General features: G+C 39.8%; 1 protein-coding gene across 1 annotated transcript; it reads left to right on the forward strand.

The window, feature by feature from the left end:
- The first annotated feature begins 3,159 nt into the window (after window positions 1-3,159).
- LOC131240191 (stearoyl-[acyl-carrier-protein] 9-desaturase, chloroplastic) lies at window positions 3,160-19,491 on the forward strand. Its single transcript, XM_058238303.1, has 3 exons — window positions 3,160-3,385; window positions 17,450-17,954; window positions 18,749-19,491. Exons 1-3 carry the CDS (start codon window positions 3,237-3,239, stop codon window positions 19,307-19,309), a joined length of 1,215 nt encoding a protein of 404 aa, XP_058094286.1. The 5' UTR covers window positions 3,160-3,236; the 3' UTR covers window positions 19,310-19,491.
- Window positions 19,492-20,773: the final 1,282 nt, after the last annotated feature.

Consider the following 20,773-nt stretch of genomic DNA (forward strand, 5'->3'; position numbering starts at 1 on the left):
ATGATTCAACTCTTCCAAGTTCTCGCTCGTAACAACCCACCAACTAAAAAAAACATACGTAAAGACTACCTAAGAATGTATTTTGATTTAATTAGGGTCCAGAGATAATGGAAAACATTTCATATGTACGGTTGAGATTTAATGGATGAGTTTAACCAAATAGACAGTAATGATTAACTAATGAATGACTCAAATTAAACAACAGGAATATCTCCCAAAGATAAAGGAGAGTTTATCTTGAATAGGGAGGGAAAATAGGCAGATTCCGTTTCAAACTTTGTTTGTATTGGATAAAACTAAATTTTAGGGAATTGTTTCAAATGAATTCTTTCATGCATACATGTGCCTTTCAATTGATGACATTCACTAACATGTTATGAGAAATCCATTTCGCCTGTTCACTTTGCCTTTTCATGTTAGTATACGGGTCCAAAAATAAAGGATAAGTAATACTCGAGTGGCCCGCTTGATTATAAACCATGAGTAAGAAGAACTATTATTGAAACTTCTCTCCTTATTATTATTATTATTCTTATTTTATTTTAGTATATATTATATTTATTTATATTTTATTTTTTTTACCATTGTACTTTGCACATGTGTGTGCACATGTGTGGAGGATGGAAACATTAGGTGACGTATGTGTATGAAATAGTGGAGCCCTCTCCTATTACGAACGTTCTCCTCATTTTTCTTTCTCTGTTTTTTTAGATGTGGGGCCTACACCGATGTGGACCAAAATCCACTTAATTCATCAGTTTTGTTATATTATGTTGGGCCATTGGCCCGAATATAAGATAGATTTGAATTTTAAGTAAGCCACATACCATATGGTGTGGATGCACGTAGAGAGTGGTTTTCATTTTTTTTTTTAAACAAAAGTCTCTCTATACTTGGAGAGCCGAGAGAATGACCCCCTCACATCCTCATTTTTCATATAAAACTTTGGTCTTGCATATCTTTTAATTGTACCGTCCAAATAAGGTGAAATTTTAGTATGATCCTTCATTTTGTGTGATCTATAAACAGACTAAATTTGGAACTTGATCTCTTAAGGATGACCGAGATGCCTATTTAATGGCTCAGGCCTATTTGTAACTCAAAACAATGTTTAACGACATCCTATGTAAAAATTAACCGATAGTTTTGATGTATACGCTATGATCTCCTTAATGAATGGTTTATTTAGACATTTGGATGACCCAGTTGGCAGATCGGACTATGATGGATGACCAATTGATGGTCTAAATTTTAAATAAGTAGATGGTTAAAATGTTAATCATATTTATGGGTTATTGTATGATCATTTTTATAAATGGATACGCATAAAGTAGTTTTTGGATGCGAACTATGTTAGAAACGTATAATGTTAGATTTAAGCTATTGGGTTCACAGGTGTAAAATGTGTAGATCATGATTTTAATGGTAAATTAAGCATATTTATAATTGACAAATAAGATGAACGAATCAAATTGTTAATTTGATGTGTATACGAGTAGATACGAAAATCTAGTAGTTACTTTACTTTGATCAAGTGCACTAAATTCAAAGCGGTCGGTTAAATATCCTCATCTAGTGATAAATAATTGATTTAACGGTCGGTTTAATGAACGGGTGAGAATTCTAAGGTATTCAGGGGTTTATCCTATTAATCAATCGTTGAAAAATGCTCTTTATGGTTAGATTCAGGTTAAACCACATAAATATTAATGAATCTACAAGTATAGAGTTAAACATGTGTAATCATATATCTTTATGTATAAGTAAACTCGCACCTAAAATTTTGGGTTGTTACAATAAAGATCTAATGTATATGCTATTTAATTTATTCATTAGATGTATAACTCAACAATAGACAATTGCAATATGATTAAATCACATCATCACACACTGCTTTTAATGCAGCATTGTTCTCAACATCAGTAATGATGTGGAGCCATCCGACTAAGATTAGCTCCTGAAAGCGAAAGTAGCTAGACTCCCTACTAAGTGAGGTCATCATAGTTTGTGGGCCCTACTATGATGTATGTATTGTATCTATATTATTAATTTAGAGAGATTATTTTAAGGCATAAGACAAAGAATAAGTTGGATCCAAATCTTAAGTAGACCCAACTACCTTTAAAAACTTTCTGAAGGCTACAAAAGCTTTTCGTGGTAAGTTGATATTTGTCATTTCCCTTGTTCTATTTTTGTGTTAATTTATAAATAGGTTTGACCTTAAATAAACATCATAAAAGGCCCTCTATAGGTTTCAACAATTGGTATCACGGTCACATTGTTTTTTATGCTAGGGTTCACTTGAGCTTTGAATATAACTCATTCTTTTGCCCATGCCCTAAAATGATATCCCCAAATAGATGAAAGACATGGATATAACACATATATTATAGTGGGGCTTACATAACTCGGTGACATCACTTTGAGAGTGAATTTGCTATTGTTTAATCTATTACCTAAAGTAATCTAATGTAATAAAATATGGAATTTATATTTGTGACAAGCAAATAATATTGAATTAATTCTTACTCTTTCCTTTGAATACAGCCAAAGAGTAAATTTTTGGGCTACAGGGTGAGAAGGTGAACCTAACAGTAGATGAAATCGGTGCCATTCAATGGTTACAGTGGGCCCGCGGAGGTCATCTCTACCGTAACTCGTGTGGAGGAGAGAATGTCTCGACGGAACGTGATATGTACATGTCGCCAATGTATCGACGATAAATTCACAAGAGGTCTCAAGTACAACCGCCTGTATAGTAAGCTACATTCCACCCATAAGCTAACTTGTAATTTTCATTTATATACAAAATCCAATTCGTCCAATAGGTTTAAAACATCATCATGATCCTATTTTATAAAAAATAGAGCATATCCACTGATTCATTGGTCCACAGTTATTATTAATATCATCAATGGATATAAAATGGTTTCTATACTGTGGCCCCCAAAACGTGTATATAAGATAATTTTTTTCATTACGTGATATTATCTACGGGACCAACCTATTGAAAGGTTGGATTTAATATAAATTAATAGATTGTAATATATCCACTGAGTGGACTACATCTTTTTGGTTCAACTGGTTGGACTGAGACCTTCACGGTTGATCACAGGGAGGGTATTTTAGTATTTATAAGAAAAGCGAGGAGTTATTTCCCTGGCGTGAGTTCTTATTAGTTCAGACTCTCTTCTCCTCTCGCCCACTCTCTCCCTCTCTCTGAAAATCAAAGTGAAATGGCTCTGAAGCTGAGCCCTCTCCCGCTTCAATCTCAGAAGGTGCCATGTTTTGGTTTTCCTTCGACATCCAATCTCAGAACTTCTTCTTCTTCTTCTTCTCCTGCTTCCAGGGTTTTCATGGCTTCTACCCTTCGCTACAATTCCAAGTGAGCTCTCTCTCTGTATCGTCGTCCCTTTTCAAGATTATCTTAAATAGATCTCGATCCATTTTTCTCCCTACTGTAGTTTCCTGATTTGGGTTGTTTTCTTTTAGATTGATTGATGGTTGGTTGGATTTTGTGGGGTTTTCATGTTCTAGAGCTGTTTACTGATCTGGGTTTTTCTTTGAATTTTTAAAATTTTGCTTCAATGTGTTGGGATTTGGGTTTGATTTTTTGGGCTTATTCGTTGTTTGATGTGGTTCATTTCAGTAATCTTATTTTAATTTTAAGTTTTTTATTCTTAAGTTCATCTACACAGTTGGAATAGTTCTGATCAATACATGTGCCTGAACTTCAGCGGGGCGTAAGCAATTACTTCTCTCTCTCTCTCTCTGTTTTGATTTTTAGGGGGTGATTCAATTTACATGCGGGTGATTATATTTCAATATAAATGTATTGGGGTTTCTTTTCACGGAGGACGATGAGTGGTAGATGTTGGTTCTATTTGAATTTGTTGGAATTTTTGGGTTTTCTGGACTTGATTTTGGGTTGATTCAACCAGCAATTCTTTAATCGGGCATAGTCGATGTATGCGTAGATTTTCTGCTTTTCCTTTTTTTTTTTTTAATTATTTTTTTTAATTAAAAAAAAAATGTGTGTGGAATGCATCATGTGGGTTCTTTCTGTTTGCCAGGACGAGTGCTGCATGTACGGTGGCTTTTGTTATTTCTTTTTTAAATCTCAACTAACTGATAATTGTTTTGTATATCGTGGGTTCATGTTCTTGATCTTGGGTTGATTCAGTTGGTAATTCTCAACTATCTGAGAATTGGTTTGTATAGTGTGGGTCTATGTTTTTTTATTTTGGGATGATTTGGTTGGATTTTCTTTGAGTGATCTAATTATTGTAGTGCTCCTTCCGTATATGCATGTGGTTTTCATCCATTTGGAGGATGATTAGATTTTTGGTTGGTGACTTTCGTTTCTTGGAGTTAACTATCCAAGGTTGAAGGCCTTGATGTGTTATTTAGAGCAATTTATTTGTAAATTTTCTGCCTAATTTTGAATATTTTTGTAATGAATGTTGAGCCACTGTTATTCGCCAACTTGTTCTCTATAATTATCTTTTATAGGAAAATCAGTTGGGCGTTTTTATTTTCCATTTTCTGCATTTGAGTTAGCATTAGTCACAGCTGGTTTGATGTGATCCTCTATCAGTCAGCTGGTTTTGATGTGGCCCAAATTCAGGTTGATTTATTATTCATTATTTTTGTAGATGCTAATATCTTTGGTACTATTTTGTCTCTGTCTTTTCTTGTTTCTTCATTCAGTCTCCATATCCTATTTCAGTTTGTTTGGTGGCCAACCTTCAAGATTTATTTCATGTTTTCATTTTGATCAACTTATGTTTGGAGTCACTCGTTTGATCATATCTAACTTGGAAATGGATACTTTTGATTCTGAGATGGACATGAGGTGACCGAGATGAAGGGTGAGAAATCTGACATGTTTGCAATATATAATAAAAATATTGAAATATTTATTGGTAGAAGAAAATTTTCAAGGGAGGAGATCCTGTTCAAGTGGGCTTGCCTCTTAGGTTCCATACCATAGATGCGGGATGTGTGTATGATAATCAGAATGTTCACAGTGGCTGGATCTCCTAGACATGGATTGTTATGGGACAATTATTGATCGAATTGTAGTGAATTTTGTTGCCATTTTAAAAACCATTCATGGCTGTCCTTGATGAGTGGATGACTTGGTTTGGATCATCAAGCATCATACACATGCAGTGTGTTCAGTATGGTACTTGGATTTTGTCCTCCCAGGAGGGTTTGTCTCCCCCCTTCATATATTAAAAAGTTAAAATGTGTGGAAAGATGTATCCATGCAACTAGAAGTACACAAAATGCAAGAGGAAGAGGACAGGAGACATGTAGAATATCAGACAAAGATTTGGCTAGCTACAATTGAGTTCCACTAAAAAATCTTTAGGGCTAAAAGTTGGAAGCATGTGATGTTGTACAAACTATTCTTTGACTAAATTTACCCTTCCAAAGATAAATTCTTTGACTGAATTTCAAGCAAACTATTCTTTGACCAAATTTCCAACAAGCTTTCTTTGACTGAATTTCCAATGCGGAAGCGGAGTGGTTGGAGAGGCCTACTGAAGAAGAGGAGGTAAGGCCAAAGGAAGCAATTTTGACTTTGGAAGAGAGAGCTCCATGACCTTATCAAATTTGTAGGAGGATGCCCCATGCCTTGCTGGTTTCCCTTTGAGTTCTTCTATAAACTTTTTTGGGAAGAAACTAAAGGAGACTTAATGGGTTTTATTGCCTATTTTTATAACATGGAGTGGATTATGGATAATGTGGGGTCTCCTTGGAACCTGTCATCCCTAACAAGGATGGAGCTATTAGCCCAAGAGAATACTACTTTATTAGCCTTGAAAGTGGACCTTATAGAATTTGGCCAATGTGTTGTGCTTGTCTGTGTAGTCTGCTATCCTCCCTATTCTAGTCTCTAGGGGCTTTTATCAGCCTTAGACATCATCCTTCAGCGAACATGCTCCTACAACATTTTTTCCAAATCTTTCTTGTCGTTCTCAAAAGGATAACTCCTACTAATGTTTGGTTGCATAGAGTGCAAATAAACAAGATATTACCATTGATCTTAGCTTCCCAATTGTTAGAGGATGGGTCCGTGAAGGCAGTTTCAGCAATTTTACCTGTAATGTACCCCAACTCCATTCACCACTGATGCATACTCTTGTCGATTCAAGATTGTCTTGTTCAGTTTTACCAATCTTGTTGGTTGAGATCACTCAAGACAGTTGGCCTCATTCAGTTTTACCATCGTGATTTGCAACCTCGGATTCCCCATGCGAGGGATCCTGAACTTGTTCGATCATGCGTACCAGTTATGGGACTCAAGGATGATGAGTCCATGGTCATTTCAAAAAGTCAGATGTGCTTAGTAATCACACAGATCACTGAAGATGGACAATGCCACATCTGGGATGAGAATGCTCTTGGATTCAGGTCTGCTTGCATGCAGACAATAATCTTGTTATGCTAATATCAGAATCTGGCCAGAGATGCAGTCGGAGAACAGACAAAAAAGATAATCTTCCTTGAAGAAGTTGCAAGGGTGACGCAACTTGTTGTTGGTCCAGCAGGTCTGACAGATCCAACATAATGTTACTGTTCCTTCAGAGTGGGACAACTATGTCTGCAGACTGTGGGATCTCTGCAGAATGCAGATCCAGAGATGGTGGTGTTGGTGGGTTCAAATAACCCACCAGAGATGATGATGGCGGTGGCATGTCCTGAACATAGATGGGTGTTTGATGAATGACCAATTTGTATAATGCTAAAATGAATCCATCACGCGGAAACAATCTAATAGATTCGCGATTACAGCGAATGTAGATGGCAAAATCGATGGGTTTGCATGTAGTTGGCAGATATGTCTTCTAGTGAAAGTCATAGCTCCATGCAAAATAGGATTGGTGTAGGGTGAGGTCGAGCAGAAGCTGAATTGAATGGTCCGAAGAAGTACAGGCCAATCAGTGGTGGGGGTTACTGGGTTCTGATCTTGTCAAGCAGAATGGCAGTGACTAGTTAGCCACCGGTGGGTTCAGATGTCAAAAATGGTGGTGCAGTATGCACAGTTTAAAAATTGGTTTTGGTGTATTGTATTGTTCACCACCGTTTCCTTTTGTATTGCCTCATTTCGTGCCGATACGCACATATAGTCTGTGACCAATACTAGTACGTATCCGACAATAGTTACTGGTTTCAGATGATACTGTAAACCCTGGCAGCAATCCAATGATGGGTCAGCAGTGTCTACAATAAAGTTATGTAGTCAAGGAGAAGACTGACCCATCGATATCAATGCCCGATACTGTGTTATTTATGAGAAAGTTGGGAAAACCAGCCTTCTCTTCCATGTTGTACATTCTCTACCCTTTATTAGTAGGTAAAAACACAAGAATGCCCCTAATTATAGTAAACAAAAAGATGTGCATCCCAATAGGTGTCAAGAAGGTTCTCGGTTTGTCGCTAGCAAAGGCGAAAAGATTCAATTTTGGGAGGATGTGTGGCTCGATGCAGCTTCTTTCCCTCATGGTGTGATAATAAAGGAATGCTATTAGATTGTTGGGATGTGGGAGTATATAGTTGGTACATGCCTATTCGGAGGAACCTTTACAATGATGAAGCAGGGGCCTACCCTATGCTCTAGGCAAGCTTACAAGGTTGCACCAATGAGGATTAAAGGGTTTGGAACTGGTTTTCTAGTAGAGATTTCACTTCTAATTCCTTTGTGAATGCGTTCGCGGCGCGAACAGGGCCTCACCTCCACTACTTTCTTTTCTGTTGGTGCAGTTAGGGTATGATTAGAATAAGATGAGATATTGTATACAATTTGGAGTTGCCATTAGTCAAATAAAGTTTAGAATCTACGACCATCTAAAAATCATAGAATCACTTAAGGGTCGGAGAAGCGTGAGATTCCTCAACTCAAGTGATTCTTGCATCTGCGACTGTAAATTCGAAGTAAGGTCCTCAATGACAAAAAAGGAAGGGTTGGGCACTTTTTTGCCTGCACAATGTGTAGCCTCTACTTTAAGCCTTTAAGGGATTCTGTGGGTTTTGGTAAATTTTCAACATTACTACATCTGTCCGTGCTTCGCGGAACCCATAAGGGTTAGGGCAGGCAAAAATAAAAAAGGTACATAGTAATGCAGGGGCATTTTCACACTGGGCTTGAGTGGGGTTGCCTGTGGAATGCAGGGGAACACTCGGGGTGGGCGGACTGTGTGAGGCGGGCCCCACCCGTGTGAGGCGGTACCCATGTGATGTGGGCCCCACGAGGGGGGTTTAGGCGAGGTCCTAACCCATGCAATGTGGGGCCTGGGTTATAAGATAAAAGGATTAATTCGCCATGCTCTATCAGTTCGAGCTTTTAGAGCAAGCGGTTAATTCTCCTACATGACATAGCCTTGCTTAATAGATTTTAGGCAAATAAAGCAAAGAAAAAAAGTAGATAAGAGAGAATACTGCAAAATAAATTCGAAGAATATGTGAGAAAGTGTTGCAGATGTACTTGGAATGCATGATGCAAAATGCAACATGAATCGAGATGTGAGAAGAAAAAGGAGAAACCAGACAACTTTTTTTTTAATAAAATAGAGGGTCGAATATCTTCGATTTCAACTCCACTCTTGGCTTAAATGGCTTCTTTAACAAGCTATTTTCTTTATATGTTCTCCTAGGAAAGTGTTGCAGGTAACATTTCAGCATTGTCAGGAATTTTTCAAACAGTTCGGAACCTTAGATTGACCTTGCACATATACTGCCTCTCTTGAACTCTCCAAGTCTGCCTCTTAGTACTCCCCCTTTGTAGACGCCCCTTATTTGGCAGCAGATGTGCTGCTTATATAGATTCTCATGCTGGGGGTATTGTCCGAAGTATTTTATATTAAGATATTATATAACAAGGCTAGTGGTATTGTCGGATTTCTATGTGCAACCACAATATTTTATATTAAAATATTATGTAATGATGATGTAGGTATATGGTTTATATAAAAAAGGTCCTATGACACCATCGACCATCCATGGGCTGGTGGTGGCTTTGATACCTCTTTCTTATATTAAAATAATATTTTATATTAAAATCCATTCCGTCCTTTTCTGTATTGCGTCCTTTTTGAGAAAATGCTTGTCTCTCTTTCATTACATGTGGGAGATCATCTGCATCTCCATGGCCTTGCTCTTTTTTGGGACCTTGTCACCTTCGATCCTCATTTGGAGTTGGCTGATATCCTAGTTCTATTGTGCCTAGATTTTCTCGAACATCAATACTCTTGTCAAATCTTGGTATTCGAGTTGATAATAGGAAATTTGATGCTTGACAGGAGGGAGGATATAGTTTGATCCGATAGGATACGAGGCTGGAATGTAGTTGACAATTTCAGTTATGGAATGTCCTCTTCAGACTGTTGTATGTCTATGACTGGGATGTCAGGCTCGCCAAGGTTGGTTGCTTCCACAGGGAAGATTTGTTCAGGATAAGCTAGAATGGTTTGCACTTTGTCTTTGAAAACATATTTGACCCTTTTATGAAGAGTTGAAGGTATGGCCTTGATTTTGTAAAGCCGAGGCTAACTGAGGAGGAGATTGAACGATGTTGGGGGTGTCCAAGACTTGAAACATTATGGTCGATGTTTCTGGACCAATCCAAATTTCGATGCCAATCTCTCCGTCGACCAACCTTTGGGAGTGGTCAAATGTTTCCGCATTCATGTCGCTTGTCCTAAACATTAATGGTTTCATCCCTACTACTTAACAGTCCGCAGTGGGCAAACATTCAAGCTCGAACTGTTCTCAATGAGCATGAGTGGGATCTCGCAATCTTTCTGACGAACAATTATGGTTAATGAAAGCCCGTGGTCGCGACCTTCGGGCGGGAACTCCTAGTATGAAAAGGTAATAGCTCATGGTGGTAGGGGTTGCCCGATCATGTACACGACTATTTTGGGTGGTGCCTCTTGAGAGATTGCATCATTTAAAGTCTTGACGAATATTTCGCGGAGCGTCTGTCATGTGCAAAGTAATTTAACAAAAATTTGGCTAGGAATTGCTTTAAGCTAGGTCACTGCGTCATATGCAACTTCAACTTTGGAGGCAAGTCCTACCAAAGGTCGTTTGGGATCACCCTTAGGGATATCTTCTCGGACGCAACGACCGTTGGGTTCATGTTGCCCACCTCAGCACATTTTGGATAATGCCAAGGAACTGCTTTGTTATTGTAGGGGGAATTGTCCACCCCAGGAGAACCAGCGATGGTTGTGAAATTGGAGACTGAGGACCATAGGAGGTGGATGCCAATGAAGTGGAGTAACTAACCGGGCTCCTTCACCAAGGGTTCACTGCATGGTGGGGGACTCGAGGAGGGATCTGGACTTCGAGCTTGGAAGAAAACTCAGTGGATGATGGGGTATCTGGACTTGGCCATTGTATGTGGGTGGCAATTCAGTTTGGGTGCCCTTCCTTGGAGGAAGAGGGGCTGACTAGACTGCTGTAGATTATAATTGGGAGCCAGACTAAATGTTGGTTGGGGGGTCTTCCCTAGGGGATCATGGGTGGATTGGTCCATAACTTGTTGGAGACTGGAGCTGGATTGCAAATTGGTTCAAGGACCTTCCCCTAGAGGATCAATGGTTGATAGGCCCAAGACTGGCTGTATGCTGGCTCTAGGGGCCCTCCCTTTGAGGACCAATGGTGCATCGGACCATGATTGATTGGTGATTAGAGTGTATGCGGATTCTGAGGCCTTCCTTCGAAGATCAAGGGTGCATTGGTCCGTGATTGACTGAATGTTGAAGTTGGAGCATATGCTAGCTTAGAGGCCTTTTCCCGGAGGACTAATGGCTGATTGGCCCATGAATGGGTAATGATTGGAGTGTATGTTGGTTCTGGGGCTCTCCCTTGGAGGACCAAAACTAAAGGGGGCACTGAGCAGGATGGTGCCCTTGTAAGACGAGCAGTGTGAACTTTGAGTGGGACTTGATGGCATGGATGGGGAAGAGATCTCCCTTGGATGGTGTTGATGGTGGTAGTGCTTGATGCGTTGGGACTTGCTTGATATTGTGATAGAGGATTCTGGAGTATACGAGGGAAATACGAGTATTTTGGCAAAAAGGACGCAATACAGAAAAAGACGAAAGGAATTTTAATATAAGAAACAATACGTGTACAGGGTCAGTCCAAGGTTTCAGACTACTTTGAAAATATCCTGACAATGTCGAGGTGTTGCTTAACCTAAGAGATAGAATAAAGAGAAAAATAGCTTGCTAAAGAAGCCACTTAAGCCAAGAGTATGGTTGAAATTGGGGATATCCAATCATCTATTTTGCAGAAAAGGGTGTTAGATCTCACATTTTTCTTCCGACATCTCGATTCAGACTGCATTTTGCTCCACACATTCCAAGCTCATTTGGGACACTTGCTCATGTTTTCTTCTATTTTATTCTGCAATATTCTCCCTTATCCACTTTCTTTTTTCCCCATCATTTGTCTGCCTAGAATCTTAAACTCTGTGAAGCAAGGCTAGATGCCTTTCTATTTTTGCTTGCCTCGACCCTTATGGGTTTTATGCAGTACAACTAGATGTAGTAATGTTGAAATTATGTTGAATCCCCCCAAAATTGCAAAATCCTGTAAAGTAAAGACCGTATATTGTGCAGGCAGAAAAGGATGCCTAATCCTTTATTATTATCATTATCATTATTTTTTGTCATTGAGGCCCTTATTTGGAATCTATGGTCGTATACTAAATGCAGGGGTCACCTGAGTGAGAGAATCTCATGGTTTTCGACCATTAAGCGTTTCTACAATTTCTAGCTGTTTGTAGATTCTAAGCTTCATTTAGCTAGTGGTGACTCCAAATTGTATGCATTTTCTCATATGACTCAAATCATATTGCAATTGAACCAACAGAGAAGAAAACCGAAGAGATGAGGGCCTCGTTTGCACCACAGATGCTTTCACAGAATTGGCGATTCCACTGGGGATTTTACTTGCTAGCCACTAGCCAAGGCCTAACTTGAAACGTAGGATTTTACGGTTTTATGGGGATTCCATAAATTTGATGCACTTACTTTTTTGCACTCCCATGAATACTTATCCTATTTACTTTCCTGCACTCTAGTGAATATTGGTCCTATTTACTTTCTTGCCTTCCACCTTTGTCCATCACGTGATCCTAATAATGTTCATTGTACAATGTGATCTAAAACTGAACAATGTAAAATAATGCCTAAAACTTATTAAGTTCAGGTAGTGTGGTGGACTTTAGATTTGAATCAAGCTGATTTTTGTATTGCCCCTTAATTCAAGTGCGACAACCTAATGAACTGCTGGGGTGGAAGATACATACCATGGTGGGCCCCACACGTCTTTGGTCAGCGTTCCCTCCCCATAGTTTCATTGGGGTCCAAGGCCCCCCCTCCCGAAGGATCTTACATTTAGACGTGTACATGATGAATGGAGTAGATTTGACACAATATTGTAGGTGAATGGAATATATTTCATGTACATAGTACAGTCGAAGCATGGGGAGTAGGATATGGTAATTATTATTAGAGAAAGAGGTGGGGAAGATACAAGGGGTGTGGAGGTTTTTATTGAGAGAGAAAAGTCTATTGGGGTAAAAAATCCAAAAAAGTAAGAAAGAAAAAGAGGAAAAATTTAGAAAAATACAAAGGTTAGAGGAGAGGGCTCCATGTAGGCAGCCCATCTTTGGAAGGAAGATTCATTTAGTACTATAGATAAGACGACTAGGGGCGATGGTCCATTCGATGGATGTTTTTATTGAGAGAGAAAAGTCTATTGGGGTAAAAAATCCAAAAAAGTAAGAAAGAAAATGAGGAAAAATTTAGAAAAATAGAAAGGTGAGAGGAGAGGGCTCCATGTAGGCAGCCCATCTTTGGAAGGAAGATTCATTTAGTACTATAGATAAGACGACTAGGAGCGATGGTCCATTCGATGGATGTGACCTCCTTCAAGGGCGCTTAAGCTGTACTTTTATGGCAGTTTTTGTGGTACTGCCAGGCTGTTAGGATCGAGGACATCATCTAAAACCAGGACGGGACTATTACACGGGTGTTCTCGGCCTCTATATTGGTGTTGTTGCCTCCAATGAAATAAGATAAGCCCCACTTTGGACCCATCTAAAGTAACTTTTGTGCATGTTTTTCTTGTGTTATGGAGAGAGACTATCTAAATGCACTTCATTTGGGTGATGGTCTAAGGGATCTATCCTTAGAAATGGGGGATTCGTTGAATGATGTTACCATCCAATATCCTTCTCTCCACCCACTTGTTTTTGGGGACATGTGCCCCCCCTAAAAACTAGGGGTAGTGCACGTACGGCGTATGTGGAGAGAGATTTGGAGGGAATAGAGAGCAAAAATGGAGAGAGAGAGAGAGAGAGAGAGAGAGAGAGAGAGAGAGAGAGAGAGAGAGAGAGAGAGAGAGAGAGCAGTCCTCTACAACACTTGTTTACGCACCACTCCCAAGGATGCAGTGCCCACATTGTTTAAATGTAAATCCACTCCCTTGATCTACTTCTATACTCAATGTTAGGTCCTGAGGTGGAAATCAGCTACATCCACAACTCAGATGACCCAAACCACACGGAACAATGGGAATGGGATGTCGACCATTGAATTGTGTGTGGACCACCATGTGCTGCATCTTTCATCAATGCTGTATTTTTCATAAATGTTGTATCTTTCATCAAACGTGTTAATCAGGTCTAGTCACCAATATGAAGAGGAGATACAAAAACCACCCTGATATATAAATTAAAAAAAAAAAAAAACCTCAGGTAGAGAATAGCAATTTTACATTGTTCCCGTTGATGTGACCCATGTGATTTTTTAATCTGGCTTATATTTTGTATGGTTCAAAAAATGTTTTACCCTTACAAAAAAGAAAAATGATTTTAACTTGATGGATGGAGTGGATTTTACCGTGGTGGGCCCCACTGCATTGTACAGTCCTCTTTGTGTGGGCTACATGTAGGGAATAGAAGACAAGTTGTGTGCATGTTGGCCATGTGCATTAAAAGGAAGCATGTTGAATCCAAGGCATCCCTTGTGCGGTAAAATCTCAACCCTTCCTTGCCAAGAAGCTACATTTTTATGACCAATTTACCCTCAACCAATTTTGTGAAGCACAAAAATGTCCACGGCTATAGGCGTTATGTATGGTAGAGATTCTTCTCTTTGAAAGGCTGTACTGTAGTAGAGATTCTTCGCTTTTAACAATATATTGACTGCTTTATCTTTCAGTAAATAGAGTTATATGATACTCGGGCTGGGTATGACGCATGACAACGTGTGATATGCAGGCACCCAAAACTATACAAATGGAATGTATTAACTAAAATAAAACTGACTAGATTGTGTATCCCACTGTTGCGAAGTCGGAATCACAAGATTTGATTGTGCATCCCACTGTCACAAAGTCACAACCACAATATTTGATTGGTTGAACAATCTTAACCTCTGATTTGTGGACATTCGTTCGTGGAAATGGGACTCCTGGATATTTTTCATTTTTTAGCTGTCTAATAATTGTCTGCCAATCTGATATTCAGAGAATCAAAATAAGCTTTTATATATATATATATATATATAAAATGAGGACAGGGTGTCCCTGCCCCTTTAAGGCGAGATTATTCCTTGTGGATGCATGCAATCACCGGCCAACCACGTGCTCGGGTAATCCATGGGGAGGGGACTCGAACTCATGTTTGTGGGGAGAAAACCCATGGCCGAAGCTGTTTGCCCAAACCGTGACAGGTCTGGTATGATAGTTTTGACGGTTTAGTTTGACTAGTATGCCATGTGTGCAATTTCTGAGTAGTTTCTGACTGACTGCGTACCATCCATCACATTCTGCCAGAATATCAAAGATTTTCTCCAATAAATATATAAATAAATAAAGGCAATAAGAGTCCATTTGACCCAATAGTTGGCCTTGAGAACTGTTCATTCAGAGAACAGTCCCTTTGTTACATAAGTTTATCAATGTTGATTCTTTTGCTTTTTGGATATAATTTTTTTAAAAAGTTATCTGCGAATTTTCTGTTCTACTATATGGTTTTTTTTTTTTTTTAAAATATTATCTTTATTTTCTTTTATTCCATCTTTCCTGTTTGTGATATTATATGTTTTAAATTGGTTGAAGATAATGCAATCAGGTTCATGACTTGTGTGCCGTGTGCCGTATAAGAGTATCTATGTTGGTTCAAAGGTCTTGAATTTGTCCTTTAAATGTGATATTCTCGACTAGCAGATGGCTATGTGCTTTGAATACTTTCATTGGGTTGAAGGGTGTTGCCAATATCATAGTAGGCGAAGCTGGGGGTGGGGTTATATCTCACATAATGACATTGGCAAACCTGGCACAAAACAAAAATTTGAAATATAATATCACATTAATATTAGTTCAGATGAGCTAAGATATCTTTCTATTGCAACTATTTGGGGTTGGCTTTATGGATCATGTTTCGCTAATCATTCTTATATATTTGTTTGAACAGTCGCAATCATCCTATTAAAGGTTCTATTGTCATTGATTGAACATGCCTTCATGTCCCTTCTGACCACCTCAATCCAAGTTCTTTTAGGCCTTCCTCTTCATCATCTTTTCAGGCCCTTTAGCCCCAAGCAATTTCCCCTTCCTTACTGGAGCCATTAACAAATTTTTATTTTTATTTTTTCTGGGGGGGACTACTGAGATGACCTCATTCTGTAACAGCCCACACCTACACCGTATGATATTGTCCGCTCTGGGCTCACGCCCGCACGGTTTTGTTCTCAGGGTTCTCCCCCAAAAGGCCTCATACATTATAGGGTGAATCTCCACATATAACCACCACAATTTCGGACAGCGCTTTCGATGTGGGACACCGTTCCACCCCACTGTATACACAGTAGCTTGCCAACCACTGGTAGCTAGCCCAGGTCCTTAGACCCCGCCCACACAGCGTTTGCCCACATGTGCAACAGTATTGTGTCACATTATCCCCCCACCGAGGGTAGAGCCATCCTCGGCTCTGATACCATTTGTAACAGCCTAGTCCCAATAGTATAATATTGTCCGCTTTGCCCATGGGGCTTACGGCTTTATTCTCGGGGTTGCCCCCAAAACGCGTTATACTATTGAAGACTTCACCCCACATATAACCATCACAAATTCAGACAACGCTTCCGATGCGGGACAAGGTTTCACCCTTCACTTGTGTGCACAGTAGCCTGCCAGCACAGTAGCTCGCCAGCCATACAGTAGCCTGCCAACCACCTTTAGGGGTCCGCCCACATGCGCGCCTGCCCACATGTGACCACAGTGACGGGGTGTCACACATTCTCTTTCTACAATTCCTAGTCTTTGTTGTACCCACCTCAAGATTTTCATCTATGCAACAATCAATATTATCATCTTGATTTTCAATTGCCTGACACTTCACCCCATATAGCATAGCAGGTCCAATAGTTGTTTGATAAAAGTTCCTTGCAACCTTGTACATGTGTGCCCATACCAATGGAGATCGGGTGTTGGCTAACTAGCTTAGATATAGGTAATGACATTGGATCCTTTATCTCTGACAAATAAATTACTTCGAAATTAGCACCCCTATCAGGGATGCAACTTGGGTGGGTCAGTTTGGGGCAAGGGTTAACCTAAGCCCAACCCAACCTCAAGAGGAGTCAGATCAAGGCCCAAAGCAACCCTAGACCCAACCCACACTGCCCGACCAACCCCAACCCCAGGTATTAAATACTCAACCCTAATACAATTTGGGTTGCGTTAACACTCGGAACTGGTAAACTAACATATAAAATCGAACTTCTAACCATCAAATAATATCACGAATGTACCCTTAACTAGCAAAATAAAGTCTACAACCACCACCAATGATTTTTTTTTTTGAGAAGTCACTAATAAATAAATAAAATTAAAGAAATAGCTAAGAAACTCACTAATGTTTAGAGAGACTATTCAAAAGACATCGAATCACTTAGCATGTGGGCCCTAGATCAGTTCCAATAAAAAACTGTATATAGCATAGAGTCCACAACATGTATGGTTCCGATCATGAATTCTATTTTCTTTGTAGGCCATGATTTTACATTTATATCATGCATGTTAGTCATAAGTCATATATATATGTATTGCATATAAGGTCAGGATTGGGTTGGGTCAAGTTGACCAAGGTCTCAACCCAAGCCAAACCAACCTGGGGCTGGGATAGGGTCAAGGATTTTCAGCCCAAGCCCAACCCAACATCATCCCAGACCATGAAGTTATAATTGAAGTGGACATTTTTGTTTCTCTTGTCTTAATCTTTTGACTAACTTGTTAAGTTAACCATTTTCACAATTTTCTTTGAATTGTCACAATCCGACCCAAAATATGTCGGTTCTTGGTCCATGCATTTAAAACATATTAAGCATCTGAGAATGGTTCATTCTGTTTCATTTAGTGTGGTTGAGAATGTCAAGAAGCCCTTCAGCCCCCCTCGCGAGGTACATGTCCAGGTCACCCACTCCATGCCGCCACAGAAAATCGAGATCTTCAAGTCCTTGGAAGATTGGGCAGAGCAGAACATCTTGGTACACTTGAAGCCCGTTGAGAAGTGCTGGCAACCACAGGATTTCCTGCCCGACCCCGCCTCGGAGGGGTTTCATGAGGAGGTTGAGGAACTGAGAAAGCGGTCCAAGGAGATACCTGATGATTATTTTGTCTGCTTAGTCGGAGATATGATCACGGAGGAAGCTCTCCCTACTTACCAGACAATGCTTAACACCCTTGATGGTGTCCGGGATGAGACCGGTGCAAGCCTCACATCTTGGGCTATCTGGACAAGAGCCTGGACTGCAGAAGAAAACAGGCACGGGGATCTGCTCAACAAATATCTGTACCTGTCTGGAAGAGTTGACATGAGACAAATTGAGAAGACGATTCAGTATCTCATCGGATCAGGAATGGTGAGATCCTCACTGAATGCTGTATTTGCTGTTTCCGATCCAGGATGTGAGATCGGATTTATTGGTTAGATTTTCGTTAGCTTTTCAGGCTACCACCAAGAAGCCATTCTTACTGCGACTTAGGAATTATATGTTCCTTGATCCCGGGATATGTGCCTAGTACCCTACCATGTTCAGTTTGTAGAAGTGGGGCCTGTGGCTAGGAACAAGACAGTGGTCATTCCCGGATTCTAAATCTTGGTTGGACTTCGCCCTAATGGTCATCTAGATTAGCAGATTCTAGCCATCCAATTTTGGCCCTATTCTGTTGAAATTGGAGCCTGGTGTACTAATCATCAATTAGCAGATCACTGTTGATGGGTTAGGATCATCCCAGAGGAGAGATGAAGATCGGGGAATGCATTGTCAAACCCATCAGATAAATGATCTGGATCACTAAACATTGGGCCTGAGATTACTGAATCATCCATTTCTTTTCTTGGAAAAGGGATTTCTCTACATATCATTGGGTCAAGGATATCATATGAATCCTCATTGTAATTTTTTTCTCATTCTTCAAACGCCATGGATAATGTTTTCTACGGGTGTGTTTGGTTGCAACAAATATCATGAATTAATGATCTTTAGTGAATATCATTAAATTTATATTTGGTGCACCAAAACACACCCTAAACATTGTATGGAGATGAATTTTACAAAATATGATAATTTTTGGTATATTTAATTTCTTGGTGGACACTTTTCTTCTATGTTCGTTTTTGGGGTCTGATGTTTTTCCTTGTCTGCTCCATCAGGATCCCCGGACGGAGAACAGCCCCTACCTTGGATTTGTCTACACATCCTTCCAGGAGAGGGCGACCTTCATTTCCCATGGAAACACCGCCAGGCTTGCCAAGGAACACGGCGACATCAAGCTGGCACAGATCTGTGGAATCATTGCTGCAGATGAGAAGCGCCATGAGACTGCCTACACTAAGATTGTGGAGAAACTGTTCGAGATTGACCCTGATGGCACGGTGCTGGCATTCTGCGACATGATGAAGAAGAAGATCTCGATGCCTGCCCATCTGATGTATGATGGCCGGGATGACAGCCTGTTTGAGCATTTCTCAGCTGTTGCGCAGCGGCTGGGGATTTACACAGCCAGGGATTATGCAGACATACTCGAGTTCCTTGTTGGGAGGTGGAATGTGGAGAAGCTAACAGGCCTCTCTGGCGACGGGCGGGCCGCCCAAGATTACATATGCAGCTTGGCGCCGAGAATCAGGAGGCTGGAAGAGAGGGCCCAAGGCAGGGCTAAGGAAGGACCCACCATCCCTTTCAGCTGGATTTTCGACAGAGAAGTGAAACTGTAAGAGTGAGGTCAGTTGCAAATGGCAGTTCTAAAAATCATAGTATGTTTCTCTCTGGTTGCATGAGAATTTAAGTTTCTATGGGTTTCTTTTTTCCGGTGACGAGTTTTGAGTGTCTAGATGTATGTAGATACTCTATTTCATGATATAGTCAGATAAAAGTTGGAATTTGGGATGTGTCTTCACTTGGGTTTGAATAATCCATTGCTTGATCGCTGCTTATTGCATAAAAAATATGTTCCGAAATGCAGCATGCACTCACTCCAGCTACATCATCTGGACCGCTCATCTTGCAGGCCCCATCTTGGATGCACCAGCGGAGGCCAAAAAAGATTCAAGTTGATGTCTTGCCAGGTCATGTCAACTCAAAAACTCGACCTAGTCAGACTCTTGACTCAATATTTTATATTTTAAGAAGCAATTAAATATTTTAAGGTAATTTAGTGTGGTGTTTTTTTTTTTTTTTAAAAGATTGATGAAAAAGAAGAAGAGAGAAATAACCAAACAAATGCATAGCTTTATGCCTGGTGCTAGGGTAGTAGGTTCTTAGCCTTCGTGGAATAGCTCACCTGCTGGATCGTCTCATGCCCATCAGTATTATTTTCTTTAGCAAAAACAGCAGTCGACTCCACTACTCACTCGGTCTAGTCATGCTGAATCGTACCATGTTGACCTTGTTTTGAGTTGATGATGTCTTGCTCCAACTGAGACTGGCTCCAAATCTCACTAAGTACCAAGTCTGTCACGGCCCGAATCCGGCACCTGGCACAAATGCTGCAGTCATGTGCCTCGGTCCCATATCTAAGCGCTTGATGGGGAGGATTTGTAATTTTTTCTTCAAGTATATCTGAGTGGTAAGGTTGAAGGAAAATACAAATTCCACTTTACCATGCATCATTTATAGTTTGCAATGAATGCACAAGTTTTATTACATGATACATTATGGAATTTCAAAAGAACAAAGTAATCTAAGTAGCTACTGAAGTTGATCCTCCATACCAGGATGCCAAGCTACTTCCCGTTGCTTGCGCTTGCTCGAAAAATACAACAATAGTAGGAATGGGTTTAAAAAAGCCCAATGACTATATCTCTCTCATGCGTGAAGTGTTCCTATGCCATATAATACAACAATATGCCATATATACAACAATACAACAATAGTAGGAATGAACTTTTAAGAAAGCCCAATGACTCTATCTCTCATGTGTGAAGTGTTCCTATACCTTACCATGATCTATGTCAAATTTTAAATTTTGATTGATGGGTCAGTGGTTATTGACGAATAAGATTTGTTCTAGTCACTACACTTATTTCTTCTTGTTTAAGTAGCCATTCATTTTTTGTGAAGTGTTCCTATACCTTACCATAACTTGCACCAAATTTTAATTTTGATTGGTGGGTCTGTAGTTATTGACCAACAAGATTTGTTGAGTCACTTCATTTTTATTTTTTTTTGTTTTTGTTTTG

The sequence above is a fragment of the Magnolia sinica genome, chromosome 3 (assembly GCF_029962835.1).
Source record: "Magnolia sinica isolate HGM2019 chromosome 3, MsV1, whole genome shotgun sequence".
In the NCBI taxonomy this organism is placed as follows: Eukaryota; Viridiplantae; Streptophyta; class Magnoliopsida; order Magnoliales; family Magnoliaceae; genus Magnolia; species Magnolia sinica.